The 24082-nt window shown below is 44.8% G+C and overlaps 1 protein-coding gene across 2 annotated transcripts in view; it reads right to left on the bottom strand.

Moving 5' to 3' along the window:
- The window catches only part of EGFLAM (EGF like, fibronectin type III and laminin G domains), a 674079-nt gene that overhangs the window by 11482 nt on the left and 638515 nt on the right, over positions 1-24082 (bottom strand). For both annotated transcript variants that reach the window (XM_069627154.1, XM_069627153.1), the window contains 2 exons: positions 22475-22618; positions 20566-20649 (listed from right to left, as the gene is read on the bottom strand). In XM_069627154.1, the coding sequence (XP_069483255.1) occupies positions 20566-20649; positions 22475-22618 (228 nt within the window). The remainder of the gene's footprint in view (positions 1-20565; positions 20650-22474; positions 22619-24082) is intronic.

Genomic DNA, 24082 nt, shown 5'->3' with positions numbered 1-24082 from the left:
GTATGGAGATACTTTCCTCAATGCTATCACTGTGAAAACTTACCTCTGGCTCCTCGGGTGGTCAGTTATTTGAGATACTCACCTTCATTTGGTCCCTCTGGTCTGTAGCCAAGGCTTTTTGAGACAGGGCTTTACTGCATTTCCCATTGGCTAAGGTTGGGGTCCTATTGCTTTGCTGCATCCTCTCCTGGGACTCCTGGCTCTCAAACCAACTTCTGGATCTCCTGATGTGAATCTCCTCTGGTCTTCTTTGGAGTGGTTTGTTGCTGAATCCACAACGGTGGGGTAAAGTAGACTTACCTTCATTTTCCCCGTGCATGCAGCATTCTTCCTTTGTCCTGTCAACTCTATAGACCATTCTGCCTACATTGAACTCTTCTAAGGTTACTTTGGGGTACTTGCCTGCCCTTGGACATTTTTCCGATACTAATCTGGGTTCCAGGTGTTTTCGGACATGAATTAGATTTAAAATCATTCTCTCCACTTATTTAACTGTGACTATAGATATGTATAGTGTATCTGATTTCAGTGACTGTGTAACTATTTTCCCAAGAAGTCAATTACCTCTGCAATTGTGTCTAAAAGTATCTGCATTTTTTGGAGGCCTTTGGCTGTGTTCCAAAATCTTTTTCCAGCCCATCTTAATAGCGACTATAATCCCAACATAATAGCGACTACAATGCTCGCAATCTCCATCCTGCCCCATTAGCCATAACGAAGTCCCATATCCCTATACCTAATTCTCAGCCTACTACTAGAAGCCTATCTAACCTTGCACAAACCAAAGTGGAAATGGAAGCTCACTCTTACAAAGGAGCGCTCCGCAATGCAAGATCACTAGTTGCCCATGCCCTTGATATAGCTGACCTAATCACTGAAGCCAATTTGGACTTCATTGCTATAACCGAGATCTGGCTACATAATGCGGCAGGCCCGTCACTTATGCTGGCCATCCCTGATGGCTATACTATAACTAGGCAAGACCGAGAGGGTTCCCGTGGAGGTGGCATTGCCATCATATCCAAAACAAACTTATCGCTAAGACTAGCCCCCACCCAAACCTTGCAATATTGCGAAGCCCTCACTGCTAAACTCCCTATAAACAATTCCCAATCACTAACCATCCACCTAATTTACAGACCACCTGGCCCACTTGGGACGTTTGAGGAGGATCTGCACAGCTTACTATCCAATAATGTTAAAACTACCTCACAACTGCTGGTACTAGGGGACTTTAACCTAGGATTTAATGACCAAGCAGACATGCATGCCTCGACCATTGCGAATACGCTCAACTCATTAGGACTTTAACAAAAAGTTAACACTCCTACTCATCTGAAGGGCAGAATACTATATTGGGTCGCCGACTCCAACTGCACAGCTGCTGTCTCTTCTATCTCACCATTACCCTGGACCGACCACTCACTGGTGTCTTTTAACCTCCTAACCACCCGACCATCTACCATAGCCTCACCCACGGTACCATCCTGCCCTACCAGAAATAAAAAGAATATGACAGTGGACAATATCATTCCTGCTATCCTTCCAACTCTAAATGCACTGCCAGACAACCTAGACCCTAGTGCACTAGTGCACGAATACAATAAAATCATGCTTGATACCATGGGCAAAATTGCCCCACTTAAATTGCGAACAAGCAAACCTAAGGCCCATTTAAATAAATGGTTCACGTCTGAACTTAAGGCCCTACGCCTTACAAAGAGAAAAAGTGAATCAACCTGGAAATTATGCCCAACTGATGAGAATAAGGCTAACTTAACTGCTATCTCCCGCCATTATAAACATGAAGGATGCCTGGCAAAGCGAAATTCCTACAATGATCGTATTGTCAACTCTAATTTGAATATGAAGGAACTCTTCTCCATTCTGAAAGAACTTGAGTCACCTATTGCCACACCAGATACTTGTACCAAGGACCAGACCTGGTTCGCAGATATCCAATACGCATTAGCGAATAAAATAAATACCCTCCAAAACAAAATCCAACTAAAAAAAGAGTTGCTAAACCTTCCTAATCAACCTCAGTCACCGCCTAATGTTATCCTCAATGACCAAAGTAACAAATTCTCCTTCACCAAAACGAATCCAATAGAGGTAGAGAAAATGATCCTCTTCCCTTAAACCCCCTAATTGTAAAGGTGATATCTTCCCAGCACAGATAATAAAAGACGCAACTAGAGATCTATCACCTTTCATCTCCAAACTCATTAATGCTTCATTCTCTACAGGCAACATCCCTGCCAACCTAAAACAATCTTGGGTGCTCCTGCTTCTCAAGAAACAGACATTAGATCTTTCTATCCCCACTAATTACCGGCCAATTACCACAGTACCATTTCTATTGAAGATACTGGACAAAGTGGCGTACACACAAATTCAAAAACATCTTGAACTACATAAATTACTGGGAGCTAGACAATCCGGTTTCCGCCCATTAGATGGAACCGAAACAGCCCTCATTGATTTAAAGACCCAAATAGATTAACTGAGAGATCAAGGAAAGACAGCACTCCTCTTCTTACTTGATCTCTCAGCTGCTTTTGATCTTGTGGACCACAAGGTCCTATGTAGAAATCTGGACTCTGCTGCCCACTTTTTCACACAGGCTATCAGATGGATAGAATCCTTTCTGAGAGAACTATGCACGTTTTTTCCCCCTCGGCTGCAGCAGACCCTACACCGATCACTTGCGGAGTCCCCCAGGGCTCCTGTGTCTCCCTGATCTTATACAATATATTCACCAAACCCCTCTTCGATGATTTGGACCATCTAGGTGTCACCTACACTAATTATGCAGATGATACACAGATTCTCCTCCCGCTTTCTGGAGATCACGGTACGGACAGGGAGTTGGTGAATAGAGTGTATCTTATCATTAAGGCATGGATGGCATCCCATGGTCTATGCCTGAATGATGATAAGACAGAGCTGATCATTCTGGGCTCCTGACTACTCCGTGTTCAGTATAGACGGCAACGCCATCAAGGTCTCTCTCTAGGGAAGTAAAAACTCTCGGTTTTTACCTTGATTCTACCATGTCATTCACTAAACAGGTCAACTCTCTAGCATCTACCGCAGCCTATACCTGTAAATTAATAAGAGCAGGTAAACCCTTCCTATCTAATGATAGTTGTATGATCTTGGCGAGAGCCTTAATATTCTCCCGACTCGACTACTGTAATGCCCTTTATAGTGGTGCCAACAAAGCTATTACCCAAAGGCTTCAAACTCTACACAATAATGCCCTTTGAGCTGCACTTGGCATAAATAAAAGGGAGCATATCTCCTCTACTAGACGCCAACATAAATGGCTTTCTACTGACGACAAAATCCATCTAAAAATGATCTCCCTGACCCGCAAAGCTCTCAACAATGCAGCTCCTAGCTACTTGACAGAAAAAATAAAGAGAAAAGTATCTAGCAGACCGACAAGAACTGTCAATTCCAATTGTCTGGTAGTACCAATATTTAAACTTGCCAAAATTAGCGGCATCAGCTTCCCTGTGATAGCGACCAAACTGTGGAATGCTCTGCCACATAACCTGAGAGTAGACCAACCATTCTCTCATTTTAGAAGAAACCTTATCAAACACATCAACTCTAATAATCTGTAGTCACCACCTTAGATCCTTCTGCATCCCTAGCCAACTGGACTGTATATATGTATTACTAGAAATCGTTCTATACTTGTATATAACCTAAACATATATGGCACCTTGTATATTAACTGCTTATGCTTTTTTACCATTGGCCTACATTGCATCAGTGTAAATATGTAAAATGTACATTTATGCACCATTGTAAATACTGTAACATTGTAAACTCCAGACTCTTCTAACATTGTAAGCTTTGCATATTCTTTCTCTGTTGCGCCCGGTTACCTTTGGGTCTGGCGCGCATTATAAATAAATGAACAAAGAAACAAACAGCCTCTCGTCCTTTTTTGAATGGTGATATGTGCATTTATAATTTAAATACTGGGACCTACAGGGTCAGAATAAATGTGGATTGTTGGTATTGGCGTTAGGGGCCTGTACGACTAATTGTCGTGTGTGTCAAAATGTTCGGCTGACTATTCCTTGCACCCCATTACTATGTGGTGTGTGTTTACCACTAGACCTACAAAGATATAACAAGAGTGGGTGGTGCATTTTCACAAGGTTCTTTGGCTGTGCCATCAGTATAGACTTTAAGCTCTATGTTAGAATGTATGGATCACTTTTTCTTCCCCACTCCCCGTCTTGTCACTCATTTCGTGTAGCTATCTGTGGTTGTGGACCCACAATAAAATATAGGAGTGAGGAGAGCCCTGTTTTACACACATGCTGTGTATTATGTGCTCAAGTACTTCTTTTAATATATGGATGCATGTTCATATTGTACCTTTGTATCAGCCTGCTACCTCTTCCCCGATCACTCTGCCACTCTTCCTATGATTGGCTTTCTTTCTGGCTGGGTACTTTTGCCACACTCTAGGGTTAGTGGTTGTGTGGACCCAAATAGGGACAAAAGACCTTTCCAAGGTTCTGACATCTATGTGGCCCTGCCTTAGGGAATAGATGTGCTTCCCTTTGGGGGCTCTGGCCTCACCTGGTCTGCCAGAATGTGAAACAGAGCTAGGAGAATAATATAATGGCTGGCCCTAGAACATGTGTTACTTGAAACACAGAGGGAAGTCCATGCTGCTCAGAACTGAGTGGCTAATATTGCTTTGGTAGAACGGCATGAAGGAAGACAGTCAAACAGACGTTGATGAACCCGGAAACATTTGAAAGCCTGACCTGCAGAAAATCATCTGAATGGAGAAATCCCACCTCACTATGTCCCACCCAATGGTCTTGGTCTTATTGGTTGTGGGGCCCTGTAACATCTTTAGCGCCATGGAGGAGTGGACAATTCACAGGGATGTAAGTCAAACTATCCTGTATGACATGCATTACTTACTGTAATAGCATTTCTGATGAATGTATCTTCTTAGATTCACATGCTGTGCATATAGTCCGACATCTAGTGGCAATCGCAGAGTATTGCATCTTGCATTTCGAGGATCAAAAGGGGACGTCGACATGGGCATGCTTGTAACACTATCCCTAACGTGATGTGTAGTGTATCCTAAATCCCCCATGCGCCAAAGTCCCTCTGGCTGTGTTTTTTCTGCCCGCCATTATATCCTGCCTTTTTGCCCCTAGCTACTGCTCAGGGGTCCTCCATATACATGAGCCTTACTTTCTCCTGCACTTGTTTTCCAGCTCCACCTCTCCAGTAGCAAACACCATTTTCCACTAGAGTCATTCACCGGAATTCCACTTTTAGCCAGTTGGCTATCACCCAGGACTTTGTCCTGTGCAAGGTTAGTACCTGACCACCAATATGAGTCTACCAGAGCTCCCCTGTTTTATCAGTGTGTCCTTTTGTATGTATTTTATTAACTTTATACATGGAGTCTGTTTATATACCATGCCCTGCCATTACATAAGGTGTTTTAACTATAGTACCCCTTCCTCTTTCACAGGGGTTCTCCATACCTTGGCTCCATGAAGAAGGCTGTGATCTACTGTCTAGCCGAAACGTCCAGGGACCCTCTCCCCCGTAGGGGTCGATAGGTCCCCACTTTCCAATTGTTTTTGATTTATGTCAGTGACGTCGATCCATTTTGGTCACCCTCTAGCCTGGCTTCTGTCAGACCTATCCAAGGTTTTGTGATAGAGCAATTAAGTGTTCTGTTAGTCCCATTAAATTGAGGGATACGTGCTATTTACCTTTCATCCATCTAAGGTGTTTAATGAGAAGAACATGGAATGTACTTAATATGTTAAGAAATCTGTGTGCATATAGGCTTTCCTCTATGAATGGCACCTGTTGATACACTTATGCATCAATCTGTTTTTGTTTTGTTGAATTGTATAACATAATTCCTGTACGATTTATGGGTCCATGCAATTTCTATGTGTGTAGAAGTGTACATTTAACTGAGGAGAGTAAAATAAAAAATACTCCCAGTTTCATATTAATCAAGTGTTTGTGGTATATATATCTCTTCTCCTTGGTGCTCCCCCATCTTTCCCCTGGATATGTATAAATAAGAGATATAACAGGGGACCGGATATACATCTAATTTTATTTGCATCCGAACTAATTGCAATTAGCTTTGACTGTTCCAGTCAGGACAACCCCCCTTGTGTGTTTTTGTGAGGGAGCCTTATGACTACCATGAGTGAGTACAGAGAGAGAAAGGAGTAGGTTGGCTATATTTCCTCTACTCTGAGAGGGGAGGAAGGGTTGGTGCATGTGAATATAAGCAGATACAATCATCAGAAATGCTATGACGGTGAGTAATGCATGCCTTCTGATGCTTGTGAATCTGCTTAGAATCACATGCTGTGCATAGACTAGCGAGCAGCACCCAGAGATGGTGTGAAGAAACAGTAGTAAAGAGATGTCTTAGTACTGCTTGTCCCACCTGAGAATCAGACCTACAGTGAGTATCTAGGCAATACTGTTTTGTAAAGGTGTGTACAGAACTCCAGGTTGCTGCATTACAAATGGACTCGAGAGGAACATTTGCAATGAATGCTATGGAAGCCCCAGTGCCCCAAGTAGAGTGTGCTGTAGGCTTGAAGGGCAAAACTCTCTTTGCAAGAGTGTAGCAGAGTGTGATACAGTTTACAATCCCCTTAGAGATGGCTGGTTTAGTGATGGGGTCCCCTTCACTACCAGCTGCCACTGAAATAAAAAACTGGTTAGGTTTTCTTAGTTTCTTAGTTTTTCCCAGATAATATACGACCGCTCTCCTCTCACAAGTGTGTGGAGGCTTCTTTCTGCCATGTTAGTGGGGTTCTGGAAAAAGGTGGGTAGTTCTATTGATTGGTTCACATGGAAATTTGAAATGAATTTAGGCGCAAACCATGGGTGAGTGCGCAGAACCACCTTATCTTTGTAAATTGTGACAAATGGGTCTGAACTGAAAGAGCCTGCAGTTCACTAAATCTTCTTATTGCTGTGACTTCCACCAGGAAGGTGGTCTTGTAAGTGAGAGCTTTATGGCTAGCCTTATGCATAGGTTCAAAGGGAGGTCCCATTCATCTCTTGAGAATTACATTCAGGTCCCATCCGAGAGCTGGATTAGAACTTGGGGGATGAAGTCTTTAACCCCTTCCATAAAAGCCTTGATTACTGGTATTTTCCCCCACACAACCTTCTTTTTGGACGTAGTGTAATCTGAAAAAGCAGCTAAGTGTACCTTCAGGGAATTAAAAACCAGACCTGAGTCTAGTATGTGAGTCAGGTACAGGACAATATGTGTCGGTGAGCAGCCAATGGGATGGATGCTCTTGGAATTGCACCAGATGATGAAGCACTTCCATTTATTGGAGTAGCAATGTCTGGTGTCAGGCTGTTTTGCTTCTCTAAGTATGTCAATGCATCTTTGAGGAAGATGGAGGTGTCTGAAATCTATGATCTCAGGAGCCAGGCCGCTAAATTGAGAGTTTGCGGGCATGGGTGGAGTGTTTCCCCCCCTGTCCTGTGATAGCATGTTGTACGGACATGGTAGTTTCCCCGCAGGGGAGACTGACATTGCCATCAGCTGAGAGAATCATGGTTGGTGGGCCCAGATAGGGGCCACCAGGATCATCGTGACTGGTTCCTGGTGCATCTTGTGCACTATCTTGTTGAGTAGGGAGTCGGGGGGGGGAAGCATAAACTAATTTCCCTGACCAAGTTATCCAGAGACCGTTCCCTTGGAGCAGTCCTGCGGGTACCTGGAGGCAGAACCTGGACATTATGTATTCTCCAGAGTTGTGAACAGGTCGATCTCTAGGAAGCCCAAGTCTGCAAAGACTTTGAGAACAATGTCTTCGTGCAATCACCACTCGTACTCTACGGATAGTGGGATGTCTCTGCTGAGCACATCTGCCAGAAGATTGAGTTCCTCTGGAATGTGTTGTAACAGGAGGAACATCTTGTGTTTGAGAGCCCATTTCCATATGTTCTGAGACAGTTTGGATAGCCCTAGAGAGTGAGTTCACCCTTGCTTGTTCAGGTGGTACTCTCCGTGAGGACTAGGACTGTCTTTCCCTGGAGGTGTGTTTGAAAGGCCTTCAGGGCCTTGAACACTGCAAGCAGTTACATCAGGGTTATGTGGTTGGATGCTACTGCTGGGGACCAAACGCTGTGCGCTGTCTGATAAAGGAGGTGAGCTCCCCACCCCGTCAGAGATGCGTCCGTGGTGAGAGTGGCTTCTACTGCTGGGGTGGTGAAGGTCTTCCCCTGCAAGAGGTTTTCCTTTGACCACCACTGCAGAGAGAGAATGAGGGCTGCAGAGACAACCACTAGATCATCCCATTGTCCGCTGGCCTGGCACCATTGGCTTGAGAGTCACTCTTGCATGGGGTGCATGCTACATAGTGAGGGATCTGCAACAGCATGTTTTGAACTCTCGCCTTGGAGGGAAAGACAAGCCTGCCCTTGGTTCAAATCAGGGCCCCCAGAAATTGCTTGCCTTGTCTGGCATCTAAGCTGGACTTTTTCTCGTTGATTGAGAATCCCAGACTGAAGAGATCATCTGCCGTCTTCTGGGTATTTGATAGGCATGTTCCTTACGAATCCCCTGTTATTAGTCAGTCGTCCAGGTTAATGATAAATTGGAATGGACTGCCCGCACAGGTGAGCCGCTGCTACCGCCAGTACCTTTTTAAATATCCTTGGGGGTGAGGCAATTCCGAAGGGAAGGACCTTGAACTGATAGTGTTTGCCCTCTATCACGAACCTTAGGTACTTTCTGTGTTCTGGCAACATTGAAATATGAAAGTATGCATTTTTCGTGTCCAATGTTGCCTTGTAATCCCCCTGTGTTAGCAGAGGGACTACTTCCGGTAATGTTGTCAATCTGAACTTTTGGGGCTTGACAAACTTGTTCGCTGGGCGCAAGTCTAACACAGAGCACATGGTGAGATTTTTTTGGGTACAAGGAAGTACACTGAATAAATACCCTAATTTACCTGTGGAAAGGGGGCGATTTCTACTGCGCCCTTTTCTTGAAGTATCTCGACCTCTTGTAGCAGAATTTTCAGGTGCTCTGGCGAAAGGCATCTTGATGTTGGTGGACGGTATCGAGGTGGCTGGTGGAACTCAATACAATACCCATGGGTGACGGTCTTGAGCACCCACTGGTCTGAAGTGACCTCCTCCCAAGCATGAAGGAAAGATGTTATTCGTCCCCCGACCAGAGAGGCATGGGAGGGGACCTGGATGGGTGAGTCATTTTGGAGCTGAGGCCGGAGAGCCTCTTAGGGTGGAGTTTGTACCCCTTCCTTTGCCTCGGCACTGACCCCTTTGTTGATATTTACCCGTGGAAGTTGCTCCTTGTCCGGAGGACCATGGTGCATTTCCTGTTCTGTACTGGTTGTGGGGGGAATGTGGGACGGATTGCCCACAAAAGGAACAGCTAGAACTACCCCCTCGCTGTTGATAGGGTCTTGCCATAATTTTGTTTAGAGACTTTAAAGCCTCATGCTCCTTCTTCGCTATTTCTAAAGCATTGTCTAATTCCTTCCCAAACAAGTTAGTCTCCTCCACTGGCTTTGGTAACAAGGAATGCCTGTGTCTCAGGCTTAAAGCCCAAATATTGAGCCATGCATTCCTTTTAAGAAGGGTACCCTGGGCCAGGGTCCGTCCTGCTGTTTCTGCAGCATCTAAGTTATTTTTCAGGATGTTTTGCATCAGTTCCGGGACTTCTTGTAGGTCCCCCTGAAGTAAATTCCATTGTACATCACTATAACTAGCTTGCAATGTAGTGTTATTGGCAATTCTAGTGCAATATGGCACTGACGTGCTGATGCACTTTCCAAGGGCATATAACTTTTTACAGTCCTTGTTTGGTGGTGCCTCTGCCGTAGACAAGGGTACTCAGACTCTCTTCTTTGTAGTAGTGACTACTAGGGAGTCTGGAGTAGCATGGCCCCGGCTATACAATGGGTCTTCGGGGGAGGGGCGAAAAAAGCTTTTCGACTCGTTGTTTGACAGCTTTTGTTAGAGATGGGGTTAACAAAGAGGGAGCGATGCACCTCTTGATTGAATTAAGTAATGGTATTGCCTGATCTGTGGGGGGTTTCACCTTTAAGATATCTTCCACAAAGTCTGTGTCCTGTATTGCCTCTTGCGTGACAATTTGTACATTTTCAGCAGCCTTCTTTAGAATAGCGTTGAAGGCCATTTGGTAGTCAATAGGTGAGGCTTGCCTTTGAGGAGGCGAGGAGGGGAAGGTCCAGACAAAGGTCATCTGGATCTAGAGTAGTCGAGGGGGAAAGGCATGGCGCTTCCTCTGCCGGCTGTTCATCACTCCAGTCTGGGCAATGATCTGGTGTCTCCTCAAAAGGATTCTCTCCCTGGCTACAGGGGTCTTCATAGACTTCTTCAGGTTCTGAAAGGTCTAAAACCTCCTGCTGACGAACTTGACTTGAAATCTTTTGGACATTGGAAAGAGTAGGGCAGGAATCCTCCTCCCTAGGTCTTCTTGGGGTGATATATTTCTTAGACAAATCTACAAACTTGGAAAGTTTGTCCATGTATCCTTCAAACTTAACTCTGGTTTATAGGGATGAACCAGAGGGTTGTGAAGGGGGGGGGGCTCTTCTGGAGGACAGGAGTCCTTACGAGGTTGAGATTGTTCAGCCATAGTCTTAGATAGGGTCTGGGACCCTTCTGAGTAGTCCTATCAATGCTTGAATGTGACTCAAGGTTTATTTGCAGCAGAATCGATGGCCGCCAGACTCTCCCGTAGTTCTGGCGGGTCAGAGAGTATTTTAGACGTGCCTGTAGCTATTGAAGATTTCGGCGTTGCTGAAACATTTTGAGCTGACATGCTCTTATAAGGCGTGCCGGTGCTCTTGTGGTGTTTGGTGGAGACGCCCTTCTGGGTTGAATGCCCAGACGCATGCCGTGTGGATGGTTGTGAGGAGGGCGGACGATCATGAAGATTGGCGGGCATTGTTGAAATGTTTGCTAGGCCCATTGGTGTCTTCTGCTTCCTCAAAGAGTCCGTGGAGGGAGCTAGTTGGGTTGTGTGCTTTCCTTCTTGTGGTGTGGGTGTGCCCCTGTCGCTCGAATGTTGTCTCCCCATAGCAGAACTGCTGTCCTGCCTTACGTGGCTGGGGACGGGCACTTGGGAGCCATGGCTGTCGCTTTTATCGTCGTTACTCGAGGCACCTGCGCCGACGGGGTGTTACACTCAGCCTGCATGTCGTAGGCCAAACACTGCTTCATCCGTCGATCGTTTAGCATCTTCGGACGCAAAAGTCGGCAAGATGCAGAAAGGGACAACTAAAGGGAGTCCTCTCCATAGCTGAGATGAGAAGCAACAGCGAGACCAGAAGGGAAAAGAGGGGGGAAAAGGAAATGCATTCTACAAAGAATCAGAACTCCGGGCCCCACACTCCCTACTGTATAGGCCTTATTGGTGGGCCGAGGCCACACGGTTGATCACGTCAACCGAAGCACCAGCCACCAAAATCTGTAGTCGTCTCTGGTATAGGATGCAGAAGTTGTCATCGATGAAGGAAGGTCAAAGACCAAACAACCAACGGTCGTGGAGAAAGAGTTATCATTTTGCAGTGTATGAGCTCCGCATAGGGTGACTGGCTAGCTGGGCATAAAAAAACAATCTGAGGGACCTCGACACATGAGGGATTTTGGGTACACTACACGTCACGTTAAGGATAGTGTTACAAGCACGCCCATGTTGATGTCCATTTCCATCCTCGAAAGACAAGTTGCTAGATATAAGCAACATGGAATTTAATTTGCTTGAAAAGGTCCCTCGCAGGAGAATGTCATACGTATTTTAGAACATGACAGTGTCGAGAGAGATTGGCCACTGGGAACCTAGAACAGCTGTAAATACCAGTGTTTTTAGCCTGCAGAGTGCAGTTCAAGTGCCGCTGGGTTAGGATTCTCAGGTAGAAGTTGCATGATGGATTCTGCAGCCTCTAACATTCACTCTCACCATGGATTACCTAGCCACTCCAGGATACCTGATGGCCGAGAGACTCTCATGGCTACACGCTGATTGTGAGTTACTGAGGATGATTCAGAACAAAACCCAAACACACCAACATAGAGGGAAGAAGGCATTCATGACACAGCATTCAGGAGGGCACTACCCAGGAACAGTGACTATGTAATGCAAAGAGGTTTCCCAATTGGTAGGTAGCTTAAGACATGCAGAGTAAATACAATCAGCCGAAGGCTGCACTGTGCTTTTGTCTGAGTGTGGCTGCCACCCGCTGAAGAGTTATGTTAGAGCTGCTTCCCTTCCTGGCAATTGGAGAGCAATGAGGACACACTCTAACTCAGGCAATTAACTTTTATAAAATGAAAGTAGTGCCCTCGCTGACAAGCCGAATGGAAGCCTCTCTTTGTATTCCGGAGAACATATGGAATAAAATAGAAGGTATGGTTTGGAGATCTGTTTTGGGATTGCCCAAATCAACTGCAATTGCGGCCATTAGAAGGGAACTTGGGCTAACTTCTCTGGCCTCGATAGTAGACGTCAGCGCAATGAGGTTATTTAGAAAAATCATTCTGGCAGACTCCCTCCCAATCTATGCTGTAGTCAAAGAAGAAATGGTAAACGGAAAGTGCATGGTATTCAAAAAGTGGGCTGAAACCAGAAAAGAAAGATTGTCGCAAATAATGTGCACGGAAACAGACTTAAAAGAAAATCCCGATAAAATCAAGCGGAAACTGCAGGAAATGGACTGGATTAGAACCATAGAGGTAGCAGCAGATAACAAATTGTTACAACATCTTCCACCTACGTTCAATAAATTAAAGGTACCTATAAAATATGTCAGTAAATTCCCAGAAAAGGAAAAAAGACACCTGTTCATGAAAGCAAGACTAAATATACTTCATACAAAACAAATACTCGCCATCCGAGGTATGGTGGAAAATCAAGTATGTAGGTTATGCAAAAACGTGGACACTGTGGAAACGATCAGGCACCTAGTTTTAATCTGTCCATACACCAAACAGGACAGAATTACTTATCTATCGCCGCTGATCACAAATCCCTGGATGTTCGAAGAGGATAACATATGGAACAGACTAATCTCAGGTGAAGCTACGCGGTGGACCATGGCCATGGCAAACCTAATTGGATTGGCTTTCAAACAGATAAACGAAATTCTCCCCATTGAAGCCGCTGCATCATTACCAGCCTAAGGAGCTCCTGGACAATTGTATTTGAAACGTATCTACTGTTTGCAAAAGATGTACTTTGATCTGTAGAAAGCCAATTTTTTGGGGAATCTCGGAGGGTTAAATGTATAGACCTTTTTGATAAAATTACAGGTTTTGGCCTGAAATATAAATCAAATAAATAAATAAAAAAAAAAAAAATTGGAGAGCAATGAGGACACACTGAGAGGCATTTGAGAAGTTCGGTCATAGAGTTGGGAGTGTTCAGATGCTTAGTCTTTGAAGCAAATAAGTAACCACAGTACCTCAATGATTGACAGAGACTAGGTCACCCCTCTACCCAGTTTACATAGAAATGCCACAGGACAGGTCAACTCCATTGATGTATATATGAATGCATATCGCTAATTTGTAGCATTTTTAATCATCCCTACAATCGCTATAATGCTTTATGCTTTCCCCATAGATATATAAGGACCTCACTGATTTTTCAGCCCAGATTAATATGTTCAGTGAGTGGCTGGACACTGATTCATGATGTGTCCCCATGCTTGGAGAAGGCAGGGCGTGGAATAGCACTCTCATGTATCTCCGTGCATTCAAGGTATCACAGGAAACTTTCCCCCACCCCATACAATCTAAGACAGTGCTACTAACATTACTGTGGCAACTCTAAACATGTGAAACCATATGAGCTTAGTAGACAATGGCCCTCATTACGATACTGGTGCTAAACCATGATGCTATTAGCACCATGGTTGGTGCCGGTATCGTAACGAGTCCACCAATGTTCAATGGGGAAGTACCACCCCATTCCAAGGTTGGCAGGGTGGTAATTTCCCATTGAACATTGGCCCTTCCCCATTCCCATTTTTGCCCCATAGGGCTCAATGGGACTGGGGAAGGTGGTAAGTACGGTACCGCAAATTGTGGTACCGTACTTACCTCGAGAGTCCCTTTGCGGGTCCCTACTTTAACGGCTGGTCTAGACCAGCCGTTCAGGTCGGGTCCCGCAAAGGGACCTCGTAGTAAGGCGCTAAGTGTTTAACAGCGCCGCAGCCTTTTACGGCGCTGTTAAACACTTAGCGCCAGGGTCCAAATGAGGGCCAATGTTCAGAGGACGTAGCCTATAGTAGGAGGGCATTGCTGCACTGAATAAGTTTATGGGTTGGCCAAAGCGTCCTATGCCGTGCAAGTGTTATTTGCATAGTGCAATGTATATGCGGGGTCTAATTCTTAACTATGAATAAAACTAGTGCTTGGAAAACAATTGTATGGAGGGCTGGCAATTATTTCCATGGGGGTCAAGTACATGGCATGCCACAGTCATGCACTTGATTGATTGAGGTCATCTATAGACCTCCAGGCCCAGTCAGTAACTTTACAGGCATAATCAACCACCTCCTTGGAAACAACATCAAAAAAACCTCCAAACACTGCTCCTAAGAGACCTAAACCTCAGATACAATGACAAACTAGACAAAGCAGCAACCATCCTCGCCAGAGACCTTACAGACCTAGGATTCACACAGATAGTAACAGCTCCGACACACAATAAAGTCTGTACCCTAGATTGGGCAGCAGATCACAACTGTGGCTCTACCCTCAACTCTAACACAGCCCTCCCATGGTCTGATCACAACTGCCTTCAATTCTGCATTCCCATTACCACATATTCCAAACCGCCAATACCTGCACCAGCCAAGATAGCCATAACTGCCAAAAACCTTACAGCAGATAATATACGTCCCTTTCTCAACAAACCCTGCCTAGCACCTCCTTTCTCATCTGACCCCAACATTCTAGCTGAGATCTTCAAAGACACCCTCACCCTTGCCATTAACACTGCAGCGCCTCTTGAAAACAAAAAAGAGAAAGAAATCGTTTCACTCCAACTCATGGTTCTCAGAGGACCTATTAAATCTACGCCAATACAAGCGCCAAGCTCTCAAAACATGGCAGGCCAATCCCTGTGACGTCATCAAAGTAGACTTTCTTAGCATCTCTAAAAAATACAAAAGTGCCATATTTAAGGCCAAATCAGAAATCTACAATAAGCGTATCACAGACGCCAACTCCCACTCAAAAGAGCTATTCACCATCTTTAAAGAGCTCACCATTCCTCCAATCTGTACAGATGAGATTGTTAAGGATGAAGCCTGGTGCAATAGCATTCAAATAGCTATGCTAAAGAAAATAGACCTTCAAAATAAAATAGCAGACACTTCAAGGCCCTTCACCCCAAGCAGGCCCATTCTGTCAATACCTCTAAAGACAAGCATTCCCCTAAATTTAACTTTTCTCAAATCACTGAATCGGATGTTCTTCACATCCTCAAACAGCGCAAATCTTCTCAATGCAAAGGCGATATATGCCCCCCCAACATCATTAAAGAGTGTGCTGCACCTCTCACACCGATCATCACAGCATTCATTAACGCCATATTCAAGACGGGCAAAGTCCCAGACAGCCTTAAAGAGGCGTCGGAGCGCCCTCTATTAAAGAAACCCTCTCTGGACCCAGCCCAACCGAACAACTACCGTCCCATTACAACGGTTCCATTTCTCCTTAAAATCTTAGATAAAGCTGCACACATGCAGATACAGTCCTACTTGGAAAACAACTCTGTCCTAGGTAAAAGCCAGTCTGGATTCCGCAAAGTTCACGGCACTGAAACCGCATCACTAGATTTGAAGAACAAAATCACCCAAATTCTAGATGAAGGCAAGCCGGCCCTCCTGCTCCTCCTAGACCTCTCTGCGGCATTTGACTTGGTCGTCATGCCATCCTCACAAACCATCTCACTCAGGATGCACACTTCTCCAAACACGCCACAAACTGGATCACCTCCTTCTTCGAGGGAAGAGTGATGAAAGTGTTTTCCAATATAGCAAACGCAGAACCTACCACCATCAGGCACGGGGTCCTTCAGGGCTCATGTATGGCTCCTTCCCTTTATAATCTTATTACCAAACCTCTTTTTGACAAACTGGACGCACTTGGGATCACATACACCAACTACGCTGACAATACCTAAGTGCTCCTCCCGCTCACAGGACTCTACCATCAGGAAGCTGCCAACCTCCAGAATATATATGCCACCATCCAAGCATGGATGGCCACGAACGGTCTATGTCTTAACGGAGATAAGACCGAAATTCTCATCCTGGGTCAAAAATCCACTCTCACTAACCTCGACTCACTGTACACCAATTTCTGCATAGACAATTGTGTCATCCCAGTTCTACCTTCTGTCAAAACACTACGAGTCCACATTTACGCCTCACTCTCCATGGGCAAGCAAGTCAATTCCATTGTCTCTGCCTCGCCCTGAGCACTGAGCTTATTAATGCCATCAAACCTTTCTAACCAAAGATAACTGCCTTTCTATTGCCAGAGCCACCATTGGAGCCAAATTGGATTACTGTAATGCGCTACTGGCCAGCACCTCCAACTCTAATCTTAATAAACTCCAAACTACACAGAACAATGCACTAATAGCAGCTCTCAATATACCAAAAAGGGACCACATCTCGCAAGCTAGAAAGGCAGCACAATGGTTACCTGTCAAAGAGCGTATTACCTTCAAAATTCTGACCACCGCAAATCTGTCAGCCCCCTCCTACTTGTCCTATATAATAGCCAGATCACACTCCACCAGACCTACTAGACAATGTCACACCAACCAACTAAGGGTCCCGTGCATCAAACGAGCTAGAGCAGGAGGAATAAGCTTCCCCTACATTTCCCCTAAACTATGGAATGCACTACCCAGCACGCTCTGAGCAGAAACCTCTCTCCCTGACTTCCGCAAAAAACTAAAAACCACATTGTTTAATTAATACTTTCTTCCCTCTCGTTGTCTACTTTGTTTTCCTCCTCTACTGCAACTGCAATTCTCCTCTTGTAACTAAGTAATGACTTCACTGTATGTATAATAAGTCATTTTTAACTTCTGTAACAAGCGCCACGATGCCCTTTGGGCTGCCTGTGCACTAAACAAATGTGAATAAATAAATAAATATCTTCTGGATCTACTCGATTATTACAGCGCTGAAAATCTCGAATCGGAAAAATTTGAATTTGAAATGTACCGCACCCAATAATCACGTAGATCACCCTTGCCTGCTATCCCTCGACCCTTTACACCTTTAGCCCTATATCTTACCTGCACCGCACTTACCTAATCTGCTTTCCTTCAGCTCTCTGCTTGCGACGTGAGTTCCGTCTCCCTATTGTGTAACTTCCACCGCAGGGTCTGTTTTTTTCTACTTTCCTTTTCCTCTGCTTTCCTTGTTATGGAAGCAGGGGACATCCCAGGAACCGTCAATAATATTGATCAAGAGGACTGGGGGACACCCCGGCAACCGCTGCTCCCCTTGTTCGACATTTTGTGAATTCATATTTTTTTCTCATGGCAAATGCGCATAAAAAGCACATAAAAAGCGCATACAGACTTTTTTTTACCGACGTTTTCGGCATAAACAATGTATTCTTAGCCCGTTTCCAGAAAGATATCCACATCAAGTGGATGGTTCAACAATGAGACATGTTATGATACTTGAGCCAAAATGTATGTAAGTTTATGTTGCTAAAACTCACCCATAAGAGCCTAACACAACTTTCTTCAAATGAAATCTAGTTTGATGATTAAACGAGAGCAAATGATTTGCAATCAGAACGTATTGCTCCATATTTGAAATGTGAGTGAGGTGGTGACCCGCACCTACCCTTGAGCACCTGGCCCCCCACTTCTCTCTCCAGTTCATGGTCCATTGTAAGGCAGAGCCATACGGCTGATCGATGTGCTTGAGAGGTGCGTGCAGTGATTGTGCCGACCTTGGACTTATGTTTCATAGTGATCTATTCATAGACAGAGAGTAGAATATATGCAGCAATGCATTGAATGGAGTGCACATGTAATCAACAGATAACTACAGAAATACCTGGGCCAACCCAAATTACTTTGCGAGCTGCAGAGAAGTAGTTCAAGGCCCTGTTATGTGTGGGGAGCAAGTTGGCACATGGGAATAAGGCATCATTGAATTGTCTGGGTCCCACAGGTTCCCCACCACCACAGAGAAGGGCACAGGGGTTGACCCATGGGCATATTCACCTTAGGTCTTTCCTTATAGACTAAAAAACGACTCACTAAAATATAAATGCACTTCTCTTAATGTAAAAAATGTCTATTTTTGCAAAAATGAGCTGCTCGAAAGGTGCCAAAACACTGCATCTGCAGAAACAAACTTAGAGGCAACCACCTTCTTTCGAGATTTTTAGTTTTTAATGCATTAATCTCTGTCCAACATAATAGTGACTTCATTTCCATACATTCAGAAGCACAAGTAAACAAACATTCCTTACTCAAAGGCAGTGTGTTTCCTTGGTTACAATTCTATAATGGATATTCACTATGCCACTCTTCCAACATGTGTTTCGCCTTGTAACTCTAAACCGCGCATATGACCCGCTGTGCACTTCCTCAGGGCTGATAAATAAGTATTTGCAATGATTGGTGACATGAAAGTTTCTACAGCGGACTAATACACTTGACACCTGTAAACTCCTTTTCGTTCAGCTCCATAGATAAGTACTTTTAGGATGATATTATTTCCTGACCATCTGGGCAGTAGATATAAATGTACAATGCAGAGCGGAGACACAGGGATTTATAATGATATTATTGGTTATTTATAACGCCCTTTAGACCCGGGGATCGAACTTGTGTTGCTCAGTGTCGTCTTGCTTCGAAGGTGAGCACGTTGCCCCTGAGCTATCCGCCCAAGACAAGGTAAAACCATCTCGTGCATATTCATTAATTATTCAATGTTGTAGTATTTAAATCGGATCCTAGTTCTTGTATCCAGAAAACAAAGCACGGTCGCACAGCCGCATAACCAGTCGGTTTTAATAGACTAACAGACAGATATGTATACTAGAAAAAGAAAGTTATGGAAGCACTTTAGAGATCAAGACTCGCAAGACAGAGGTGGTGTTGATGCATAGAAAGTGGCAGAGGAGGAAATGACACTGAGTTGACAGTATTCTAGAGTGATATACATCTTGATTTTCTATCCCCATTACCTGGGCACAGCACTATTGACTGACACAGCTTTAACAATGTTCCAGTTTGAGCATGGCGAAAGCACTGCGCTAATTGCAACTCCTCTATAATGGCCATGAAGAAAGTAGATGCAGCGAGCATGTGGAAGGGAGGGAGGGTAACCACTGTGTTCCGCGCCGAACACAGCTAGCACTCTGCCTCTACTCTGGACCCGACAACTAACCGTATATCTTTATGGCAAGAGACAGAGAGTTAACCTGAAGAGGGAACAGGGAACAACAGATTAGTAGATAACAGGAGATGGAGCAGGGAGGTGGCCACGTGGGTGCTGAATGTGCTATAGAGGTCTTCCCAGTACAACGCATACCCTCCATACTCGCATTATTGAAGCGCTTGTCTTGCTGTACTGGTGTGCAGTGGTGCCCTGGCCTGGAATCATGTGCCACATACACATTTCCATTACATTTTCAGAATTCATACCATTCATTAAGTAAGTCAATCCAGCACAAAGGCAATTACTGCGCTTAAAAAAAACACCACGATAAATAGTACATCGCATCCTCGGGAGGACAGCTCAGGGGCAACGTGCTCGCCTTAGAAGCAAGACAACATGGAGAAACACAGATTTGATCCCCGGGTCCGCGCTTAGAAACCTCTGGGTATTAAGCGTGTTATAAATAACCAATCAGATCATATCATATCCATATCTTTCAGCAGGAACCTAGGGGAGATTACAGATGGCTGAAGCAGGAGTTCGACTATGCACTCACTGTACCTCTGCAGATGCCGTCTAAAGCACCAACACCATGGCATCGCTCACTGTCCAGGTTTAGGTCCTCTTACTCAAGGGCTTTGAATCGTCACGCAGAAGAAACGTAAGCTTGTTATTACAAACACAGGTCATCTGCACCCTTCTCTCGTCATCATTCGGCAGCGTAAGTAGCTACCTGAAGACAACTCCGACTTACCTTTGGGCTTTCCTGTCCTAGGTATGCTGTCTACCCATCGAGGTTTACAGCGGTAGATAACTGCCTGGCGTTCATTCCCGCCACCCTCTGAGCCAGTCTCATCGCACTTGCAGTGAGGAGGCATCCTTTGCCCTTCTCAAATCTGCCTGGTCAATGCAAAAAATATACCTTCTCCATCTCAGGAGAAGCAGATACAGGATATATCATGCTTGTGCGAGAGGTGGGATCGCCTGCGGGTGCACCCACTATACTCGTGCACGAAGGCTTGCACCCATTGCAGTTTGAATCGATGTTAGAAAACCAAGCACATACCGAACAGCTTTCACTCTGTGCCACCTGCCATCATTGAAAGACCCATTCACCAAAATGGAGGCCACGCCACTCCCCAGGTTATAGCTGGAAAGAAGAGGGAAAGAATGGAAGGTCACTCACTCCAAGCAAGACAATGATGACATGTTTCAACATTGGCTTTAATGCTGATGGCTAAAGGCCATCGGCTAGCTGCTTGTAGAAAGCTATTTTGTAAAGGTTTGCCAAAACTGCAAAATGGTTATTTTAAACATGTAAATATCGTCACCTCTCCATATGCCCTTGAATCAGGAATACATTGCAATAGTGTCACCAGTTTTAACCATAAGGTACTTTTTTTAACATATACAAGGACAGTCTGCATAAAGCAAAAACATAACAGCCTTAGTCTATTCGTGCTTGGTGTGATCTGGTCTGAAATAAAAAGGAGAAACCGACAGTGAGTACAGAAATATTGTAAATGATGGGCTGTGGGTTCTGTATTGTTACAGTTAAGCATTTGCTTATTGTTCTAGGGTCCAAAGGCAAAGCATCGTCATGTTTCACTGGCTGAGCTTTGGTGGTGGCCAGCTAATAGAGGTGGCGGATTGAATATTGAGAGTGCGGACATTCTCTTGTGTCTTTGTTTAGTGATAGCTGGAAAGGCTGTTATGATTAACAAGCCGCATATGTCACAGCACCACCTAAGAGCCATAGGACATCCATTTCAGAACCAAAGCGCAATGAATTGTGGGTATTTAAATCAAATGAAATGTTTCTATTTTGCTCCACAGTGGAACAAGGTCGTTGTCTTCCAGGGCTATGTTATACTTAGTTTTATCTGATCCCGAGGATATCCTATAGGACAATAACACTGCTCTTCTAAGGATCAAAAATACAAGCATTTCATATGATTTGCATGCCCAGAATGCATTGCTCTGTAGCTCGGAACTGGAGGTGGACTTCCAGCTATAGATACTTGATGGTGCTGTGACGTGTGGCATGTTAAATGAAATGGACTATTCTGCTCTCATTTGTTTTTTTCCCCTTGGATTTTTTTTTAATCCACCCCAAAATTGATGGTGTTCAGATCAGTGAGACCAAGGCTTCTGGAAACAATTATGGACAAAACAAGACCAGAAAATTAAAATGCATTTAAATAAATGCAGACAGTAAAGGGAGTTAATAACCAGTGACAAGCAAGACTGCCCCACAGAGAAACAGAGATGGCAGACACTTTGTCCAGACTGGTGTGGCATCGGTAGGTTGAGGTCATTGAGCCATTGAGGAAAGTGTCCTTAGAGGGCCATTGAATGTCGAGGCTAGAGAAGTTTGAGGCAGCCTTTTCAGCATTGCAAGAATGCTGCTGTTTCCAACTTGCAGGTGTCTTGATAATGTGATTCCTTATAGACAGTGAGTAGATGTGCGGGCACTGGTCTTAGGCACAGTGAGCTGGAGGTGCCTGTTAGGTAGCAGATGAAGAATGTTTATTAGAGGGTTTCTTCTCATGAACAGGATGTATTGATTACCCCATATTGCAACACTTCTTAAATAACCTGCAGACTTGTTCATGGACCTGAAGGCATATTAGACAGAGCTGTGGACCACTCTTCATTGAAAATATCTGGGGCATTACAATAGAGTGCCATTCTTTCATGATACCGATCAGGAGGGACTGGTGGGCTTAAAGATACGATGTAGCACATGAGGGTGGACATTTCTTTAAGAGTTAGTGAAGTCTAGTGCTATTTTAGAGGTTTGATATCTACTTTTTCTCCACTCCTTTGCTTCTATTCTTTGATATTTGGAGTTGAGTAATATGTCTTAACTACCGTCTCCATAAGGCAGATGGGCTGGCCCATCCCCTTCATTTACATGAAAAAAAGATATTGTGAAACAAGCCCTGCGAATACAGACTGAACTATTTGGTTACCTGAATACTATGGCTCCATCGTGAAGGCCCAGAGAGATGAAGTCGCTGTTGGGTCTCATGGGACTGTCTCCCCGCCACATCAGCAAGCCATCTTTCATGGTTGTCTTAAACCGCATAAAAATGTTTGTTCGAGATCCTGAAACCCTGAATGTAAAATATAAAATAAACAATGAAGTTTGACACGACAATCCGGAAACAGTATCATCCTATTAAATATCTTTATAAAATGTTTATCAGGGAGGTTAGCACATAGTTGTCCTGGTTGGCAATCGATGCAGGGCTGGATCCAGGGCAAACCAGTTGTCTAGGACATCAGCTGTTGGGGGAAAGGTGGGGGGTTGCAGATTGATCTACAAGCACCAAATAGGGATAATTGCACAGGGAGTCGGGTGGTAATCCTTGGCAATATATCTTGAGCTCTCGCTTCCTCTGTGCATCTGGATTCCTGTCTCTATCTCTAGCTATATCTCTCTCCCTTAGCGCTAAACGCACTGCTCCTATTGTATTGTATTTCTTAAATACTTTCATGAGCAGTTTGTACTTCTATCTCACTTCCGTCTCTCCTCTTGGGACATGCTTTTCTTAACCTCACTCCTTTTTATGTTCTATTTAATAGACTCTAAGTTCTCTATTCACTTTCCACCACAGTTTTATGCTTTTATAGCACTTTAGCACCGTCTGCGGCAGCAACTGCTCCAAAAGCCGGACTGAATCTACCGATGCAAGCCTAGGTTTGGAACAACCTGAGTGGTTGCTGCACCCGGCACTGCTGTGTTTCTTCCTCCCTGGCCTCCTGCACCCTAATCCAGCCCCCTCCACTCATTGTACTCCCCCAGCCTAACCCCACCATCCCCAAATCTCCTTACTTTACTCTTCAGGGCTCCTCTACCAAGGCTGCATGCCTTCTTGATAAAACCATGAAAATTGAAGAGGGGCTCCGAGTGGAGCCACACCTTCTAATTCCACCACAACCCTGCCTGACTCTCCTCGGCCGCTGCAGCGAATGAAGCAGTGCGGGAAGGTTGTTTTTTTTTCTTCTTGATATTAGTACCTCAAGCGTTTGCCTTGCGGTGCTAATAGCAATAATCCTGTGTTCTGCGGGATACACAGCCCGGCAACAGTGCCAGTGCCTGGCGTTACAGCCCTCGATTTGCTTGGGCATGTAACTTTGGCACCGGGCTGTTACCGGCCAGTGTAGCCTGCAGAATGCAGGATTATTGCTAAATTAGCACTGGGGCTGGAGGAGCAACCAATCAGGTTGCTTGGATCGCTGGCTGAATCCCACCCCTCTAAGACCGCATTCCAAGCAACCTGATGGCTGCTCAACCCGCCATCTTCCCCCCCGCTCTCTCTTCCCATACATTTTCCTGTCTCCAACTCCCCAGCCCACTTACCTACTTACTGTGTTGGCGGTGCTTGCCACCTCCACTTTTCTCCGTCTCCCTGCTGGGCTGCTATGGAAATGGAAAAGGGGCTCCACTTGGAGCCCTGTGGCAGCCATCTTGTGTAAGTATTTTCTTTGAATGAATGGGATTTCGCAGGGTGATCCGTTCATTGAAAGAAAATACATTGGTCTTTGCACCCAGGTTTACCAGATTGGCAACCTGG

The sequence above is a fragment of the Ambystoma mexicanum genome, chromosome 6p (genome assembly GCF_040938575.1).
Source record: "Ambystoma mexicanum isolate Mex_15411 chromosome 6p, UKY_AmexF1_1, whole genome shotgun sequence".
Classification (NCBI taxonomy): Eukaryota; Metazoa; Chordata; class Amphibia; order Caudata; family Ambystomatidae; genus Ambystoma; species Ambystoma mexicanum.
The sequence above is the reverse complement of the archived record's forward strand: the minus strand, read 5'-3'. Positions and strand labels throughout refer to the sequence as shown.